General features: G+C 51.6%; 2 protein-coding genes across 5 annotated transcripts; both read left to right on the top strand.

The window, feature by feature from the left end:
* The first annotated feature begins 6229 nt into the window (after positions 1-6229).
* Positions 6230-12080, top strand: LOC118642340 (keratin-associated protein 10-10). 2 transcript variants are annotated; one of them, XM_036280071.1, is made up of 5 exons: positions 6230-6297; positions 6518-6553; positions 7360-7503; positions 7749-7904; positions 11967-12080. In XM_036280071.1, exons 2-5 carry the CDS (start codon positions 6548-6550, stop codon positions 12078-12080), a joined length of 420 nt encoding a protein of 139 aa, XP_036135964.1. In that variant the 5' UTR covers positions 6230-6297; positions 6518-6547. The 2 variants fall into 2 exon arrangements, with proteins under 2 accessions (XP_036135964.1, XP_036135965.1); XM_036280072.1 differs by lacking the exon at positions 7360-7503.
* An 873-nt stretch (positions 12081-12953) lies between these two features.
* On the top strand, positions 12954-18391 carry ALDOA (aldolase, fructose-bisphosphate A). Of its 3 annotated transcripts, none has more exons than XM_036280011.1 (9): positions 12954-13006; positions 15457-15583; positions 15669-15880; positions 16574-16628; positions 16747-16907; positions 17252-17335; positions 17459-17633; positions 17796-17995; positions 18085-18391. In XM_036280011.1, exons 2-9 carry the CDS (start codon positions 15472-15474, stop codon positions 18178-18180), a joined length of 1095 nt encoding a protein of 364 aa, XP_036135904.1. In that variant the 5' UTR covers positions 12954-13006; positions 15457-15471; the 3' UTR covers positions 18181-18391. The 3 variants fall into 3 exon arrangements, with proteins under 3 accessions (XP_036135904.1, XP_036135905.1, XP_036135906.1); XM_036280012.1 differs by lacking the exon at positions 12954-13006 and adding an exon at positions 13996-14154 and having other exon boundaries at positions 18085-18389; XM_036280013.1 differs by lacking the exon at positions 12954-13006 and adding an exon at positions 14943-15258.
* The last annotated feature ends 1490 nt before the right edge of the window (positions 18392-19881 follow it).

Below are 19881 nucleotides of genomic sequence, written 5' to 3'. Positions count from 1 at the left end.
GGCCAGATCCCCAGTGGGGGTCATGCAGGAGGCAGCCAGTCGATATTCATTCTCATTGGTGTTTCCATCGTTCTCCCTTTCTCTCTTTCTACAATCAATAAAGAAAAATATTTCTTTAAAAAAGAGAGAATGGCCCTGGCCGGTTTGGCTCAGCGGTTAGAGCGTCGGCCTGCGGTCCGGAGAGACCCGGGTTCGGTTCCCGCTAAGGGCACGTACCTCGGTTGCAGTTTGTCCCCAGCCCTGGTTGGGTCGTGTGGGTGGCAACCACTCGATGTGTCGCTTTCACGTCGATGTTTCTCTCTCTCTCTCTCCCACTCACTCTATCTGAACAAAATATCGAAAAATGTCCTCAGGTGAGGATAAAAAAAAAAAAAGAGAGAATGCATTAGAGACATCATACCAACTCATTTTCTGAGCCTTTACACACCATCCCAACATCCAATGAAATTGTATCAATCCCATTCTGTAGATGAATAAACCAAGCCCTAGAGGTTACATTGATTATAAAGGGTTGAAATGGCTCATAAATGGGTTGGGAATCCAAAGACCTACCGAGATCCTAGCTCAGCTGTTTAATTAACTATTCCAAAGCTTTATTTCCTCACTTGAAAAAGGGTGGGATTGGTCCAAAGAAGTGTTCTCTGCGTGTTGTGATTTTTTTCTCGCATTTGACCTAATAATAACAAACATTTATACAGCATTTACTAATGTCAGTCACAAATCAGTGCCTTTTACGTATATTAATTAATGTAATGCCCACAATAACCTAAGAGGGAGATGCCATCTTTACAGATGAGGGAGTTGATGCACATAGAAGTTGTGTGACTTGCCCAAAGTCACACAGGTAGTAAGTGACAGAGCTGGGATTTGAACCCAGTAGTATGATTTTCAGAGGACTTGTTTTTAACCATGTACTTTATAAGGAAACGTTTTATCACTATAGAAACTAGAAAACCATCATCACTTATAAATAGAAGATTACAAACAATAAGGTGAGAAAACTTGTTCTAACATTCTACCTAGATACTACCACCTGCTCCAAATTCTGAGCTGGAGGCCTGCTCTCTCTTTGTTAAAGAAAAAAACAACAACAAGATAACCTGGATAGAGAGGTGTTAAAGGGCTTCTGGCAGCAAAATGAGACTTTCTCCTGGAATAATCAGAAGTGTTGAAAGAGAACTGGAAAGAACAGCTTTTGTGTGTGCGTGTGTGCTTTCTTGCTGATCTGTGTACCTCCTAAAATAAACCCAAGATATGCATTCCACACACCTTATCCGGGAGTGTCCAAACATCCCTGCGGGAAGGGGAACGAGGCCAGCCAGTTCTGGCACAGGGGTGCAGCCTCGCCCACCCGCCCACCTTTGGAAGGCAGCGCTCACAGGGGGCAGCGTAGGGTGGCACCCACTGCCCCAGTGCCAGTCCAGGCTCCCACGGCTAGGCCCACTTCCCACTTAGCCTAGCTCCCCAGGTGGGTCTCTCACCCCCACGCTGTCCTCACAGAGTGTCACACAATTCACCCTGGGCCTGAAGTTTACCGTTTCCTGCTACTTCAGGCTCCTCTGTCCGAATGCTTTCTTGTTCATCCTCTTCATACCTGGTGCAGCGCAGCCCCCGCCCTGCAGAGGTGTGCAGGGGTGATACCACCGAAGGCTGTGAATAAGTAAACAATAAGCAGCCAGAAGTGGCCTGTTTCCCACATGATACCCAGGGAAGGGTCCAATTCCCCAGACCGTGCTCTGGGGAGAGCCCTGGCCAGCGTGCCAGAACATTTATTATTTAATGCTTTAATTGTACCGGTCCCGGGTTAGGTACTGTTCCAAACAAGTCTGGTCCCACCCTTCAGCTGTGCAAGAGAAAAAGCTGAAGAGCACAACAGGTGAGTTGCACTCAGAAAACTAAGGGCCCAGGCCCTTTCTCTCTCCTTGATTGTGCAACCTTGGTCAAGTGTCAGGCCCCTCTGAGCCTCAGTTGTATGTATACACACACAGTCCCATTGCCTAGGCTCAAATCCTACCTCTGTCGCTCACCAGCCAGGAGGACTTGTGCACGTGATTTAATGCCTCTGAGTCCTGGGGTTCTTATCCACAAAATGGGGACAAGAGCAATACCTCTACATAGAGCTACTGGGATGATTGGATGAGATATGTGTAAATACCAATTGTGATATTCATTAAGAGTTGTTGTTACCCTGGCTGTGTGGCTCAGTTGGTTGGAGCGTTGTCCCTGTGTACCAAAAGGTCATGGGTTCAATTCCTGGGGCACATGCCTAGGTTTGGGGTTTAATCCCAGTTAGGGCAAATATGGGAGGCAACCAATCGATGTATATCTCTTGTCTCTCTCTCTTTTTCCCCCCTCTCCCCTCCCTTCCTCCCTCCCTCTCTAAAAAATCAATAAAAAAGTATATTCAAGGCTTGAATTTAAAAAAAAGAGTTTTTACGTTTTTAATTAGCCCTTGTTCTATGCCAGATACTCTGCCTACATTTCCTTTCATCATCACAATTAGCCCTGCAGTCTCCTCTGTAATCCCTACCTTTCAGATGAGGAAGACTGAGCCTTAGTGACCTCAACTGACTTGCTCAAGGTCACACAGATGCTCAGCGGCAGGACTAGAATTCAAATCTAGACCTTGCCCAATTCTAAAATTTCTTCTCAACTGGGTCATAACTCTGTTCCATCTATAAAATGAGAGAGAGAGAAAAGGTTTCTGCCACTCAGGTCTACTGTTAGGATTGAACAAAGTCTGTGAAGAGGCGTGGACTGATGCTTGCTCCAGCCCAGCTCAGCTTCTTATTCCCCCAGGGCGATTACCTAAGCACAGGACTTTCATTTTCATAATGAGAAGGCTGCGGGGCCTCATCTTAGACTCTGGGAGGCAATGTTGTCTGATGTTCATAGGAGGGGCTGACAGTGTGAGATCAAATCAGACCTGACAGAGTCCCTGCCTACAACCAAGCTCAGGCCTGCCGAGGCTTCTTTCATCCGGGCTTCCTCTGCGTCTCGGGTCTCCCACCCACCCACGATGATTGGGAGTACACACCCCTTTTCTCTTTCCCAGAGACACTGCAAAACTACATATGATGATATCTGACATCTCCAGCTTTGAACTGTAGGTAGAGGGAGTCCTGATGGTTATCCAGCTATTGTGAAGTCAATTTCTCCCAGCCTCCAACAAATGGTGCGATGTGGGAGTGAGTGGAACCCTGGCGAAGTGGGTAGCATACATCACTCCTCCTACTGGCTTGGCACTGTCCATTCTCCTGCATAATGTATGAGCTCATGGTAGGAACAGAACACCATCAGCCGTGAGTCTGGCCACTGCAGGCCACAGAAGTGTCCAGAGGCCTTGCCAAGGCTCACATCTCTGGGTTGGCAGGAGCTGAAGAGAAGGAGGGAGTATGTGTCACCTGAGGCCTTTCCTGGGACTGGACTCAACTTGGGCCTTGGGATTCTGCAAAGAAGACCAGGGCAGATAAGAAGACAGCCTCGCCCTGGCCGGTTTGGCTCAGCAGTTAGAGTGTGGGCCCGTGGACCAATGAGTTGCGGGTTTGGTTCCGGCCAAGGGCACGTGCCTTGGTTGCGATTTGTCCCAGGCCTTGGTTGGGGTCCTGCAGGAGGCAGCCACTCATGTGTCCCTTTCACGTAATTGTTTCTCTCTCTCTCTCTCTCTCTCTCTCTCTCTCTCTCTCTCTGTGTCTCTCTCCCTCCCTCCCTCCCATTCTATCTGAACAAAAATGGAAAAAAAAAAGTCCTCGGATGAGGATAAAAAAAAAGAAGACAGCCTCAAGAAGACAATCTGATCCTGCCTTAGAGTCAATGATGGTGACATTGGGGACAGCTAGACTCCTGTGTTCTGAGTTTGAAGCCCCTTCTAAGGGGGCTGGCCTCATGGTGGCTGGGACCTCTCAGTGTGGTTGAAGGTGAGAGGGGAGATTTGGGACCCAGCGACACAGACCCCGGAAACTTCGGAGGGATCCCAGGGCAGCAGCTGCGGAGGTACATCTGGGTGGAGAACCGGGCACCACCAGGCACCTGGCAGCAGCGCTTTCAGGGGGAAATGCAAGCATGTGTGTAGAACCAAAAAGGTCAGGAAGGGAAGCAGGAGTCTGAGTGCCTTGGCTCCCTGACAGCCACGGGAACTAGGGCATCTGGATAACAACACCTCGTTGGTGGATACAGTTGGATGAGATTCATTCACAGGGTGAGTGATTACTCTCACTGGAGGCCCCCAAGGCCAGGCCGAGTGCTAGGGCTTGGGATATGGAGATGAATGAAACTCACAGTGTAACTGGGGAGCCAGGCACTGAAGTGGGGACTTCAAACACCTTGTGGTAAAGTGATAAAACAGCAGCATGTATGTGGTGCCCAAAGCAGCCACCTCTGCCTGAGGTCGGCAGAAAGACCCCCCTGAGGCAAAATTGAGCAGAGGCTTGAAGGATGAGGGAGGAGTTTGGCAGAAGGGAAATAGGGGAAGGATGTTGTTCTAGGCAGAGGGCACAGCACCTGCAAAGGTGTGGAGCTGTGAAACCCTATGCACTGGCTCAGGAACCGTGAACAGATCCTACGGTGGGGACTTGAAAAAACTGATGGGCACAAAACACTCTTATTTGTTTACATATTATCTGATTCCCCCTCCTTCAGTGTAAGGCAAGTGGCAGAAGGGGAGGAAATTTGTCTGCCTTATCCTGTGCAGGAGATCCAGAGCCTAGAGCAGTGCTTGGTCCCCAGTAGGGTATGTTTGGGAATGAATCAACCAAAGACAGGCAGGACCCAGACTGGAAGGTGTTGACAGTCAGCTGAAGCATTTGGGCTTATCCTGGAGTCAGTGGGAAGCCTTCAGAGGTTTAAAAATAGAAAAGGAACAAGATCTGCTGTGGGTAGGAGGAAATCACTCTGAGGAGGATTGATGGTTGAAGAAATCAGATTATGAAGTCTTAAATTTAGGGACTGTCAAAAAAATCAGGGGTCAGGTTGAAAAAAATATTGAGAATCATTCCAGGCAATTAACAAATAGCGTTGACACCACCAATGTGGCTCAGTGGATTGAGCACCCTCCATGGACTGAGAGGTCCTGGTTCAACTCCCGGTCAGGGCACATGCCTGGGTTGCAAGCTTTCTCTCCAATAGGGGGTATGCAGGAGGCAGCATATCAATGTTTCTAGATGTTTCTATGTCCCTCTAAAAAAAAAAAAAAGAAAGAAAGGAAAAAAATCGATGAAAAAAAAAAATTTTTAAAGTAGCTTTGATTTTTACAAAGTCCCTATGAAGCAGGTAGTTCCCCCTTTTACAGAGAAGGGAATGGACTCAGCAGGCTTGGTGACTTGGTAGAAGTCACACAGCAAGTCGGTGGTGTCGCCTGGGGTTGGTCTTTCCTCAGGACCCAGTGTATGAAGAGGATCCTGTCCAGGAGGCTGGTGGCAGGAAGTCTCCATTTCCAGGCTGTAACTGCGGGGAAGCCCAAGAGTTGAACTCAAGGAAAAAGCTGGTTGTGCCCAGCCAGTGTGGCTCAGTGGTTGAGCGTGGACCCCTGCACCAAGAGGTCGCTGTTTGATTCCCGGTCAGGACACATGCCCAGGTTGTGGGCCTGATCCCCGATCCCCAGTGTGGGGCGTGCAGGAGGCGGCCGATCAGTGTCTTCACTCATCGATGTTACTATCTCTCTCTCCCTCTCCCTGTTTCTATCTTTCTCTCCCTCTCCCTTCCTCTCTCTCTAAAAATCAATAAAGAGAGAAAAAAAAAGAGCTGGTTGCCCTGGTCAGCGGCACAGTTGGTTACAGCATCGTCCTCAAACACCAAGATTTCGGTTCCATCCCCGGTCAGGGCACATACAAGAATCAACCAATAAATGCACGAATAAATGGAACAACAAATCTCTCTTTCTCTTAAATCAATTTAAAAAAGAGAGAGACGGTTGCAGTTTGTCCCCGGCCCTGGTTAGTCGTGCGGGTGGCAGCCACTCGATGTGTCCCTTCACGTCGATGTTTCTCTCTCTCTCTCCCTTCCTCTCTCTCCCTCCCACTCTATCTGTAAAAAAAAAAAAAAAAAAAGGAAAAATGTCCTCGGGTGAGGATAAAACAATAAAAAATAAAAAAGAGAGAGAGCTGGTAGCCACAGACAACCAGCGGTGGAAGCGAGGAGGGGAGAAGAATTTTGGGTCTCGGGGCTGCCGTAGGAGCGGCGTGCTGTCTCCATGGCAACAGCAGGAAGCCGCGGGAGGTTTATGGACTGTGCACCCGCCCAGGCCGATGGGACCCAACGCGGCGCGGAATCCGTGAACGGTCCGCGGCGCCGAGGGTGCAGGTGATGCGGGTGGTGGATGGAGCGAGCTGCGATGTGGGGACAGCAGAGGGGTGTGACCTGGGTCGGCCTGGGGCCTGCGAAGGAGGTGCCGCCCTCGAATCCCGGATCCCATCCCCACTGTCCGGACCAGGAGCCATCGCGGGAAGTGGGGGAAGGGGGTGGGCACACCAGTGCAGGGGCCCCTCCGCCTCTGAGGCCCGGGACTTTCTCTCCTTTGCAGCTCCTGACCTGACTGGCGCTGTCCTGCCCCATGGACGTGAGTCCTAGGCCCCTAACCCTCTCAGGAGCGGCGCCCTCCGCGCCCTAAACTCCACCCGACTTCGCCTGCGTTCAGGCCGGTCTGGAGAGGTGGCTCTCTCTACTCTACATAAACCTTCCTGCTCAGGACCAGAGCTGGAGAGAGAATGCCAGGGATGGGGACTTCCCACAGGAGGGCCCTTTCCCGCCCTTCCGGGCAAGATGAAGAGTTTGCCAAGGAACCAAGGAGGAGAGGCATTACAAGCAGAGGGAGCAGTGTGGGTAGAGACCTGGGTGAGAGAGAGGATAGGGTATTTGACGGACTGCTCAACTTAAGCACGGATGGAGTGTAGGGAAGGAGGGAGAGGTGGGTGGGGCTGGACCGGGGCTTTGTCACAGACAAGTTTGGACTGAGTCACCAGAGCCATTGATGGATTGTAAGGAAGGGAGGGATACACAAGGGCAGCTGGGGTAGAAAGGGACAGAACCGCAGATTGGAAGACAGTTAAGGGGCAGTAATGTTGGCAGAGGGATGGTGAAGAGTCAGAGAATAGGTCCATTTGGAGAGACACATTCTGAAAGAAAGTTCACTAAATCTTGGTAAAGTCTAGAATGACCAACAAGCCCTTTATGGTGCTGAAATGGGGGTGAGAGGGGAAAAGGCAGGTTTTGGGGAAAAGAGAGTATAGTCCTATCGACGGTCTCCCCATCATCTGGTGGCCTTTCCTCCCCTTTTTCTAGCTACTTCAGTGTCCCTCCTGGTATTTCTGTGTTCCCGCAGCCCCTCCTACGTCCTTGTCACCCCTTCCTCCTGTGCTCATTCAGGCCTCCTCTAGCCCTTGGAATCCCACCCCGGCTCCTGTCAGCAGTCCTTCCCTGCTGCTCCCCATCCCTGCCATCGTCTTCATCGCTGTGGGCATCTATTTGTTGCTGCTAGGCCTAGTGCTGCTGACGAGGCACTGCCTGCTGGTGAGCCTCATGGGGACTGCAGGGGGGGCTCTGGAAAAAACCCGGTTAAACTGTGCCCTCATCTGCAGGCCCTTACTCTGAAACTCCTTTGCCATTTTGTCCCCCCATCTATCCCTTCCATGGGACCAGAGAGTTCCTCCTCTGCTGTCTCTTGGTGAACATCCTCCTTCCCTTCTCCCCAAAACCACGTCTTGGCTATCCCTACCTGCCACGTGGCCCAGATCCTGAGCCCTGCCATCTCCTAGGCCCAAGGCTGCTGCACGGATTGCAGCTCCCCCTGCAGGAAGCAAGGCGCCTCCAGGCCCCAGGACTGTTGCTGGACCTGCGCAGAAGCCTGCGACTTCCCTTTGCCTAGCCCAGCGCACTACCTGGATGCCTGCTGCCCCCAGCCCACAGAAGCTGTGAGTTCTCACACTAGCCCTTGCCCCTTGAGCCCTGATCTAGGCACTGTCTGTGCATTCATTTTTTTTGTTCAACAATTATTATTCAGCACCTATTCTAGGCCAGGTACAATTCCAGGTACTGGGTCAGGTGGAGACAGCCCAAAAGAACGTAAACAGCATATCAGATCATTTCTAGTAATGAAAGCTGCTTGGGAAAAACAGGTGTCAGCTAGAGAACGGTGGCATGTGTAACACGTAGGCATACAATCACTTCTGAAAATGGTAGTTCAAAGAAAAAGCAGAACCTCTCACAGAGCTCATTCTATTTATTGAGTGAATACTATGTTCCATTATTATTTTCTCAGTGACCCATGGGAGCTGGATATTTTTAAAAACCTGTATATATATTTTTTCTGATCACAAAAAGCATTGATTACAAAGTGTGCATGTAGAAAGACATAGACAATACAAGGCACTTTATAAACCAACTCTCTAATCAAGGTTGCTGTGTTTTGTGTATGACCCTCATATAATAATATACAGTAATATCATTGCTGTATTTTAGTATTATTTGGTATAAATGGGTCATACTATGTATACTATATCATTACAACTGCTACTTGTCTTCCCTCACCCCTTTTTTTTGTTGTTGTTGTTAATCCTCACCCGAGGATATTTTTCCATTGATTTTTAGAGAGAGTGGAAGGGAGGGAGGGAGAGAGAAGCATCGATTGGTTGCCTCCTTCACAACCCTGATTGGGCTTGGGGATCGAACCCACAACCCAGGTACACACCCTTGACCAGAACTGAACCCACGACCCTTTGGTCCATGGGCCGATGCTCCAACCACTAACCAAATTAGCCAGGGTATACTTGCCCTTTTTAACTTGACATCACACCTTGGTCAGCTCTCTGCCTGTACATGTAGATAGGTGAGCATTTGTATCCTCCTTTTGCAGGGGAATAAATTGTCTTAGAGAAGTTTAGTTATTTCTCCAATATCCCACAGTAGAGTCTTGCATATCAAATTGTTCCATAGTATGTTGGAGTCCTCGGGGAGAAGTCTGGCTTGCAGAGGACAGGCCACTATAGTCGAGTGTGAGAAACCATGTGATATAGTGCAGTGGTTGGTTCTCAGCCATGTCGGTCAGAAGCAGGTATCAGAAAGCCAGGCATCTGGGCTCCACCACTCAGTAGGTCTGGAATTGGATTGGAGTTCATCAATTTCTTTTTTTTTTTATCCTCACCTGAGGACATTTTTCGATATTTTGTTCAGATAGAGTGGGAGGTGGAGAGAGAGAGAGAGAAACATCGACGTGAAAGGGACACATCGAGTGGCTGCCACCCACACAACCCAACCAGGGCCGGGGACAAACTACAACCGAGGTACGTGCCCTTAGCGGGAACCAAACCCGGGTCTCTCTCGACTGCAGGCCGACGCTCTAACCGCTGAGCCAAACCGGCCAGGGCGAGTTCATCAATTTCTAAAAGTTCTCATGTGATCCTGCCCCACGCTGGGGTAAAGAACTGCTGTGACAAGAACTGCTCCCTTCACTGAGTGCTCACCATGCATCGTGTTTAGTTCTTTCTACTGATTCTTCACAATGACTTTAAGAAGTGGGTTCAGAGCCCTGGCCGGTTTGGCTTAGAGATTAGAGCGTCAGCCTGCAGTCCAGAGAGACCTGGGTTCAGTTCTCGCTAAGGGCACGTACCTCGGTTGCAGTTTGTCCCTGGCCCTGGTTGGTCGTGCGGGTGGCGGCCACTTGATGTGTCCCTTTCATGTCAATGATTCTCTCTCTCTCTCTCTCTCTCTCTCTCTTCCTCTCCCTCCCACTCTATCTGAACAAAAAATGTCCTTGGGTGAGGATTAAAAAAAAAAAAGAATTGGGTTCAGAGATGAGTAAACTGAGGCTTAAAACATGAATTAGCCAAGCCTGGGCCTGAACTAGATTCAAAACGGCCTGAGCTCTCACCGGTAAAGATGGCTGGTCTTCACAAAATTGAAGCAAAAGAAATCAAAGTGAAAAACTGCAGAGCCTAGAGAAACGCAGGGTTAACAGCCTTGTGGAGTTCTTGTTTAATGTACTTAAACAGTAGATTCCTTCCAGAAGCCACCTGAGAGTTGAGAAATCCATTAGCCAGTTATTAATGACTAGATCCAAAGGACAGAGCCAGGAAATGCTTTTAATACTCTTCTCTGAAGTGAGGGAAGGGGAGCTCTCTCAGCTGCCAATGTTGCACACAGAATGACAGTGTGGTCCTCCAGAATCCCACAGAACTGACTTCATCCCCAGACTGGGACTCCTCAGAGACACCCCAAACCACACCTTCATCAAAAACAATGAAACCACTTTGCTCTCAGTCCCACCATGACACTTCTAGCCTCCTCCTTGAGAGCCAATTCTATTGGCAGTAGCTGCAGCCCAATTCAGACCCTTCTACCAGGAGACACTATGTCCCTTCCCCTCACTGGAGCCCCTAATGATATCTGATATCACCAGTAATCTGACACCGCACCCCGAAACCTCGGCTACTCAAAAGGTCATTCCCCTATTCCTGGCTTGGCCCGGTGTCTGATCTATGCAACTGTGACTGTCACTAGCTCTGTCTTAGGACTCAAGATGCCAATCTTCTGTCACACATCCTGGGCATGCCCCACCCCAGCCGCTTGGCCTGACTGCAGTTAATACCTGAAGCAGTCTTAGAGCACTTCTGCTGCAGGACAGAAGAGGAGTGGGTTGAAGTAGGCTGCTCTTCCCTCCTGTCTCCAAGGACATGCTGTTCCAAGAGACAGACCTTCTGTTTCCCCTGGGAGCTGAGAATCCTTCTATTTTCTTTGCCGACAGAGAGAAACGTGATGTGCTTTGGGAGATGAACTGTCCCTGCTCTTGCAAACCCAGAAAGAAGCTGACATCCCTGGCCTGGGGAGGCAGCGGGGTCTCGGGGGATCTAAGGCCGGAAGCTGGTGGGCCAGGTCCATCACAGCAGCACTCCCTAGTTGGATTCCTTTAGGCCAGGGGTTGGGAACCTGTTTTCTGCCAAGGGCCACTGGATATTTATAACATCATTCAGGGGCCATACAAAATTATCAACTTAAAAATTAGCTTGCTATATTTGGTCAAGCTAATTTGGTGAGGCGTGTGATATAAGCTGGTATTGATTTCGCAGGCCTTGGGCTGGACGTTCCCCACCCCTGCAGGCAATCAGTCCTCTCTCTTTTTAAAAAATAATTTTTTAATAGATTTTTTTTTAAGAGAGAGAGGATGGGAGAAATAGAAACATTGATGTGAGAGAGACATATCAATCAGCTGCCTCCTGCACACCCCCCACTGGGGACTGAGCCCCAAATTGGGCATGTGCCGACCAGGAATCGAACTGGGACCTCTCAGTCCATGGGATACACACAATCCACTGAGCCACATCGACTAGGCTGCTCTTCTCTTTAAGCCTCTATTTTCCCTTTTGTAAAAAGGCCCTTTACTCAAGATTCTGATAATTTAAAGTGATACTACTTTTTGAAACATTATAAAATGTTTAATATGCAAATTGCCATTAAAAAGAAAAAACTAGAAAGATGTAAAAAACTCATTCATGAATGTAGTATATGTTGTGCACAGAGTAGGTGCTCAGAATTGATGAATGAGATCCTGCAGTTTAGTCTCATGCCAGGGAAAAAAATCCACAAAACCAAATTATTTTCATCATGGACACTGTGTGTATGCTTTCCCTGTCTACAGACTTTCAGTTGCACAGGGCCACAAAAATGTAGTTGAACTCTCTTTGAGCTGAATATTGGGACACCTGGATTCTAGCGTGGGACCAGATCTCTCTGGTCCTCAGTCTCCTTGCCTACAAAGTAGGGAGAAAGAGAGAACCCCCTGAAAAATTTCTTCCAGCTCCTGAATTCGGTTGTTGGGAACAGTGCCTCCTTGCTGATTTCTCAACAGCACAGGGATTTGATTTGTTCCCCGGAATAGTGGATGGTACTCTCTGTTCCACTGGGCAAATGGGTCTTTGCAGGCCTCCTTCCTTCAGATTCTGGTTCCCCTTCCTCCTTAACTATTTTTTTCTCTCCCACAGGGTTGGGCCCCTCACTGCCCTCGTTGCTGCCCACTCTGCGACTGTGCCTGTGCATGCCAACTTCCTGACTGCCAGAGCCTCAACTGTCTCTGCTTTGAGATCAAGCTCCGATGAGGACTCAGAGTCCCTGCCCTTTGGGGAGCGGCCAGCCCCCGGGACCCGCATGCCCTCTTCCCTGAGGGGCCTCAGGCCACTGGAAACACAAATGGGCTGCCTGGCTCAATGGCCTGGGGACCAGCAGTGGAAAACTTGGCTCTCGGCAGAGCAAGACTCAGAGAGCCCTTGGCCCGCGAGACCGCAGCCCCCTCATAGGGCTGAAGGAAAGAGGGGCTAGTGCTCTGGCAGGTGCCCCTGCCTTCCTCTTCCCCTCCCCAAGTAAACACATGTTTGAAGGGGAGGTTGGGGGACACTACTAACCATAGACAGCATTATGGGAGGAACTTGGACCTAAAATATCAGGATATAGGGTACCCTAGCATACCCAGTCCATGGGTTCTTGGTTATTTTGAGGTGTGAGTGCAGCGCCTGCATCTGCTCTCCCTCTAAATAAACGGGCTCCAGAGAATCATAACAGCTCCCATTAGAGCCCAGTCAGGGGAGGAGGATCAGAGGAGGCAGGGAGGGCCACATGATCTGAGTCCCCTTTCCCCTTCTCTCCCCACAGATCCCTGTCCAAAGATTTATTTCCCTTTTGAGCGCCTAAGTCTGGATTTCCAAGGAAAAAATTTCCTCTGAAGTACTGGTGAGTGTGCAGGGGCTCTCCTCACACCCTCAAAATAGGGCAGGCACACAGCTCCCTCTCCCCTTTCCTTACTTAAGGCCTCATGCTGGCCTGAATGTCAGGAGCTTCAGGTTTCCCTAAATATAGGTCCCTGCCAGGGGATCCCTGGTGAGGAAAGGGCAGGGGTCACCGGAGAAGGTTGGGGACATTGGCTGGGGGAGGGCAGGAGCTAGCTGCCTTATAAGCCAGCGGGGTGCTGCCTGGCTCACTCCTGCTGACCAGGCTCTGCCCGCTTCTTCACTTCTTGGGATTCCTCCAGGTGGGCGCCAGCGGGAAGGAGCTGGGTGGGGTGGGGCAGCTTCTTCCAGGTGGGCGCCAGCAGGACAGAGCTTGGGTGGGGTGGAGCTGAAGGCGTTTGGATTAGGAGGGGAGACCTAGGATGGGGTGCTCAGAACGTATCTGGGAGGCTGACCAGCACAGGACAGATTTTATTCAGGAGTGCGATGTCAAGTCCCAAGGAGAAGTTTCACATGGGCTCTGACCGGCTTGGACCGAGTGCCGCTGGCCACTTCCGACGAGGTCCAGCCTTGGGTGGTGGCTCGGGCTTCAGGCAGGTGGCGCCGGCCCCAGGCGGAGTGCGAGAGAGGCTGGCCTAGGCGGCTCCTGGAGCTTGACGGTGTGAATGGGGTGGCCACACCCGCTCGGGCGAGTCACCCAGAACTGCTGCCTCCTCGCCTACCCCCTTCCCCCCAGCTCCCCGCCTTCTTGCGTCCACTCTCTGACCTCTTCTATGCCACTTGCACCTGGGCCAGTAACACAGGGAGGGTCGGCCCCAGAGCCCGAAAGTCCAGCCTGCAGGCGAGGCCGCCAGACGCCAGAGCTCTGGATTCAGTGACAATACGACACACGCAGGCCGGAAACGGGCCGGGCCGGGCCTGAGCTTCGGTCTTCTCGGGCTCCTCCACCCGCGCCCCTGCCCCAGCATCCCCATCCCCATCCCTTCCAGTGCCCCGAATCGGCTGAGTCACGGCGCCCTAGAGCGCGCCAGGCGGGGAGAAAAGGGAGAGGGAGGGCCGGGACCCGCGCGGGATGTGGCCCGAGTCACGTCCGAGGAGGATGGGGGGAGGGATCGTGTTCTCGCAGCACTGGCGCCGCCCAAGAGCTGTCTCCGGGCTTTGCCTTTGGGGGCGGGCGCTCCCACAGTTCTTCGCCTGCCATTGGACGCCGGGGCGCCTCAGGGCCAGCAAAAGGAAAAACCCAGTGGAGGGTGGAGCGGTGACCTTATAAGGCCCGGTAACACCTCCCTCCTCCCCGCCCACCCGGGAGCTTAAGAGGCTGCGTTCCTCTTGGAATGCGCCGCAGAACCAGGGTGGTAGTGACGACTACCGCGTTCGCTCCCTCAGTGTACTCGCCAGCCCGCCGCCCTCCACCACTGCACCGCGCAAACCTACCCCTCTCCTGTGCCAGGTGAGCGCTCTTCGCCACGTGCGAAAGTCAGGGCCATGGAGAAGGATCCTGGGGCCCGTGGCGGGTCGGGCAGAGCCCCCCGTCCTGATCCTAGCAACTTCTCCACCACGACACGCAAGCTCCCAGCCCAGACTCCCCAAACCTCTCCAGCTGGAGCTCCCTCAGTTGACTGCGCAATGCGGGCGGCTCTGCGCGCTGAGTCATGGCGGGGGAGGAAGCAGGACGAGATGAAGGGCCATTCCCCCTCCCTTTTCTAGCTGGGACCCCCTGATGCAAAAGATTATGGCCCCTTTGCCCCTGGAGGGATCCTAAGAGGCAGTGAGGAGTGGGGGCCAGCTCATATACTGCTTCAGGGTTCCCGAAAGCGGGTGGTTGGCCTCTGCCCTTGGAGTCGAGCATCCTTGGTGAGGAGGGGCAACCCTTGGCAGCGCCTGTTGCCCTATTAACACTTTCCCTGTCTTTCCTTATCTGGTGACCTTGATTCTGAGCCTGGAACAGCTGCAGCCCTTGGAGCACACAGGAGCATTTTTCAGGGGAATGGGTGGGGCGCATGCCTCTCCTCCACACTCTTACCCTGCCTAAGCAGTGAGATCCGCAAAACTCATCCCTTTCCTCCCTTTCCTCTGCCTGGGGCTGGGCCTCTGATTTTCCCTATAGTTTTCTCCACACCCCTTTCCTAATGCCCTCCCACACCCTGGGGGGAGAAGCCTGACCTTGGGATGTCCTTGAGGCCTTGGTGCCTGTTCCACCTCCAGGATCTTGGATGGATTGGAAGGAACATCCCTGTGACAGAAGATCTGGGTTCTAGTCTCAGATCTGGCCCTTGGGTTGCTGGGTGACTTGAATTACAGACTTCCTTTTTCTGGGTCCTTTCAGATGAGGGGGTTGGGCCCTCTGCCTTATGCATGACCTCTAAATTCTAAAATATTCCGGTTCGGTTTTGCTTCTAGGCAAGGTGACCCCATGGCAAGGCGCAAGCCAGAAGGGTCCAGCTTCTACATGAGCCACCTGTCCATGGCTCTGGCCTATTCCTTTACCCCAGATGCCAGTATGCAACCCCACCCTCAGCTGGGCAACACCCAGCAACAAACAGAGTTAGGAAAGGTACAGGAGGCAGGCCTAGTATAAGGAAGTTGGGTGTAGGGGAGAGCTGTGGACAGGAAGTGCCCCAAGACCTGCTGGGTGTTGGGCAGGGGAGGTAGGGAACCTGTGCCCTGACCTCCAAGCAAAGGGCTCTGCTCATTGGGAGACCATGGGAAGACCCAGCTAACCAGTGTTCCCCCATATGTCTCCTCTGCCCAGGAGCTGACTGGCACCATGTCCTACCAATACCCAGCGCTGACCCCGGAGCAAAAGAAGGAGCTGTCTGACATTGCTCAGCGAATTGTGGCTCCGGGCAAGGGCATCCTGGCTGCAGATGAGTCCACTGGTGCGGACAGGACACAGTGGGAGGAGGGCCCAGGGTTGGGGGTGATGGGCTGAACCCCTTATGACCATGAGCTACTCCCTTCCAGGGAGCATTGCCAAGCGGCTGCAGTCCATTGGCACTGAGAACACTGAGGAGAACCGGCGCTTCTACCGCCAACTGCTGCTGACTGCCGATGACCGCGTGAATCCCTGCATTGGGGGTGTCATCCTCTTCCATGAGACACTCTATCAGAAGACAGATGATGGGCGTCCCTTCCCCCAAGTTATTAAATCCAAGGGTGGTGTTGTGGGCATCAAGGTGAGGAGGCCGGGCCTCAGGATGTGAGGTCTGAGATGAGTCTGGGGAAAAGAAATCCAGGGTAATAGGCTGGGGGGTGAATATTGTGCTGGGAGCCTGGAGACTTGGATGGAGTCTGCCTCAGATCAGATGTAAGGGGAGCTAAAAACTGGGCCCTGCTTGGCATTTAAAAAAAAATTTTTTTCCCTTCGCTTTATTGATTTAGAGAGAGGGGAAGGGAGAGGGAGAGAGAGAAACATCAATAAGAAAGAACATCGATTGGCCGCCTCCTGCATGCCCCCCACTGGGGATCGGGCCCACAACCTGGGCAGGTGCCCTGACTGGGAATTGAACCAGTGATCTCTTGGTCCATGGGTCGACGCCCAACCACTGAGCCACACTGGCTGGGCGTGCTTGACATTTTTAATCCTCAAAGTTCTAAGAGCAAGGCAATACCCATCATTGTACAGATGAGAAACCAGAAGCTCAAGGCAGTGAAGTGTTTTGCTCAGAGTTGGGAAGTAGTGGGTTCCCAGGCTGTCTGTCAAATATCCCCACGTATCTTGCCTCATAGGATCTGGTACTATAAATGAAAATATTTGCACACCAGGAGAAACCACCTGAGAGATTAAGTTGGGGGCAGAGAGTGTGTTAGAGAAGAAAAGGGTAGTAGAGATGGTTTACCTGTCTTATATTGTTGTTCTACTCCAACAGGTAGACAAGGGCGTGGTACCCCTGGCAGGAACAAATGGCGAGACTACTACCCAAGGTGAGAACTGTTTGGCTCCCTGTCCTACCCACCAACCCACCCAGGTTTGAGCTCCTCTGAGTGCCCAGGGTGAGTGGGAGTCACCTGCCCCCCTCCAACTTCTCCGTCTCCTCTCCAGGGCTGGATGGGCTGTCTGAGCGCTGTGCCCAGTACAAGAAAGACGGAGCTGACTTTGCCAAGTGGCGCTGTGTGCTGAAGATTGGGGAACACACCCCCTCAGCCCTTGCCATCATGGAAAATGCCAACGTTCTGGCCCGTTATGCCAGCATCTGCCAGCAGGTGAGCCTCCATGTCCCCAACAGGCCAGCTTCCACCTCATTTGGTTCGAGCCTCAGCTAGCTTGCCACCCATCTGTCATGATATCTACCTCCCCCAAAGCAACTGTTCCGGATCGTCGCCCATCATCAGGCTTGGGCCTGTGGAGGACACTGGAGGGCTCTGTGAGCAGAGGGGCAGGGCAGGGTTTATGTGGGTGGATCTCCCACAACCCTGCAAAGCTGAGCGCTTTGAAACCGTGGGTCTCTGTCTTCATGGAGATAAGACTTTGGCCAGTGGCTGTGGAGAGCTGTAGGTAGGGGTCCAGTCTAGGAGGCCTCAGAGTTACTCTGTCCCTCACCCCACAGAATGGCATTGTGCCTATCGTGGAGCCTGAGATCCTCCCTGATGGGGACCATGACTTGAAGCGCTGTCAGTATGTAACTGAAAAGGTAGGTTGCCTGCCTTCCCCGGGCAGTGTGGTGGGCTAGGCAGCTGGGCCAAGGGCCCTGGGGCTGACTCCGGCGCCCTTACCCCACCCCACCCCACTCCACTTTGGTTCTGCCCCACTCTAGGTGCTGGCTGCTGTCTACAAGGCTCTGAGTGACCACCACATCTACCTGGAAGGCACCTTGCTGAAGCCCAATATGGTCACCCCAGGCCATGCCTGTACCCAGAAATTTTCTAATGAGGAGATTGCCATGGCAACTGTCACTGCACTGCGCCGCACAGTGCCCCCAGCTGTCCCTGGTAAGACCCATACTCTTATCTTGCTCTCTGGGGGGGTAGACAAACTGTACCCATAATCCTCATGCCCACTGGTCTGATTTCCAGGTCAGCTTCTAGGAACTCTTACCAGTGCCCTGGGTCTCTGACTACAACCCCTTTCCCACTTCACCCTTTGTTTTACAGGGGTCACCTTCCTATCTGGAGGTCAGAGTGAGGAGGAGGCATCCATCAACCTCAACGCAATCAACAAGTGCCCCTTGCTAAAGCCATGGGCCCTGACCTTCTCCTATGGCCGAGCCCTACAAGCCTCTGCTCTGAAGGCCTGGGGTGGAAAGAAGGAGAACCTGAAGGCTGCTCAGGAGGAATATGTCAAGCGAGCACTGGTGAGGAGGGAGCAGGAGGTGGGCAGATTGCTGGGGTGGATGGGATTCTGAGAACAGACCTTCTTACTCTGGCTCCTCTCCCCTCTTAGGCCAATAGCCTCGCCTGTCAAGGAAAGTACACCCCGAGTGGTCAGGCTGGAGCAGCAGCCAGCCAATCCCTCTTCATCTCTAACCATGCCTACTAAGCAGAGGTGATCTAGGGCTGCCCCTTCAACACTCCAGGCTCCACCCCCTCCCACACTCACCCTCGAAGAGAAGGCCTCATCCGGGGCTCCAGGCTGCTCTTTCCCAGCAATCTTGCCTTCCTTGTGACGTTGGTGCGTGGTGTTGTCTGTGTATGCCAACTCCAATATCCTCTCCAGCCCACTGCCAATAAACAACTATTTAAGGGGGAGTTTCTTGTCCATGTCAATAATGTCTGGGTCAGGGGAGGGTCTGGGAAGGTGGCAGGTTCCAGAAGAAAGAGCCCTTGTTTTGTGTTCTTCTTGGGTAGGAAAATGGTGAAGGGGTGGGGTAGCATTTTCCTGTTTTGTTTTGTTTTATAATTGCCCAGGGCTTCAAGAGGAGAGCTTGTGAAATTTTCTTCTAACCACCAGGGGCTCTTACCATTCCTACCAGCAGCATCAGATAAGGCTCATAGTTGGGGAGCGTGTATAACTGCTAGTTGTAGGAAGCTGCAGGCTCAGCCTCACTTTAGGCCTAGAACTCAAGGGGGTAGAAAACCCCTGTGACAAAAGCCAAGATTTCCTGAGTCTATGAGCCAGGCAACATGATAAGTGTTCTGAGCAGGTGTTATTCCCAATTTATGCTTAAGGCTTTAGTTGGAGATCACACTGTTTTTTGGTGGAAACAGGAACATTAATGCACATCTCCTTAATCTACACTGTGGAGCTTGTCCGTCTTCTCATTTTCATAGGAAATGGGATTAGAACTGGCTTGTTAGTCTCCTTGGGCTGTGGAAAGCCTTGGAGAACCTAGAATCCTCTCCAACACCTCCTCAACAATGCACACACACATAGAACTCAGGTTCTAGGTTAGGAACTGAACCTCGAGCTGCTGCATTCCATGAAGCCAGAATGAGGGTCCTGCACTTACCCAATCCCAATCACCCTTCCCCAATCACCCAGGCTGGGGTGCAGCAGTAAATACACCAGATATTCTCAGCTGTTAAAGATCCTAATCAAAACCAGGGACCTAGTGTTCCTGTTACTTCCCAAATTTCCTGATATGGGCCCTTTCCTGTCTGAGCTCCCTTCTAGAGAAAAAAAATAATCACGATCTTTCTGGACCTACTAAGTCCATGTAGTAGTGATAGGCATAGAACTGCCTGGGACCTTCTAGGAGTTTAAGAACTTGGTCCTTTCCTTCTCTGCACATTTGCATATGTTGTCTACATACAAAATCAACCCTCACCTAGTGCTCCTCAAAACTTTGTCCCTCACTTCTGTGCCTACCGTCAACTCTGAAACATCTGAAATAAAGCAAATGAAAATTAAAGGTCAATAGAGAGAGTGAGGACATTCCAAACGGGGGCAAGGTGTGCAAGACACCATGAAGTTTGCTTAAGGACCAGTTGCTTCCTCTGCCTGCGGCAAGAGACTGGGAAAAACAGGAACTCATACCACTCGAGGAGTTTGGGACTTATGACAAAGTGAATTCTGGAAAGTGTAAGAGGCAGAGGATCAATTAGAACACAGCCTGGGTTCAAATTTCAACCTTGATTCAAATCCCAAATTCTTAACTTTGCAAATGTGAACCAGTTACTTAACCGCTCTAAGCCAGTTTCCTCTTAAAAAAAAAAAAAAGAGTAAACCTGCAGACAACAGAAGGCAACTGAAAGGTGTCAAGGGGACCCTTCTGGAATCAGGGAGGCCATGCTGACTGGA

Source organism: Molossus molossus, unplaced genomic scaffold, assembly GCF_014108415.1.
Source record: "Molossus molossus isolate mMolMol1 unplaced genomic scaffold, mMolMol1.p scaffold_m16_p_3, whole genome shotgun sequence".
Classification (NCBI taxonomy): Eukaryota; Metazoa; Chordata; class Mammalia; order Chiroptera; family Molossidae; genus Molossus; species Molossus molossus.
Note: the sequence above shows the minus strand (reverse complement) of the source record. Positions and strands in the feature narration are given on the sequence as shown.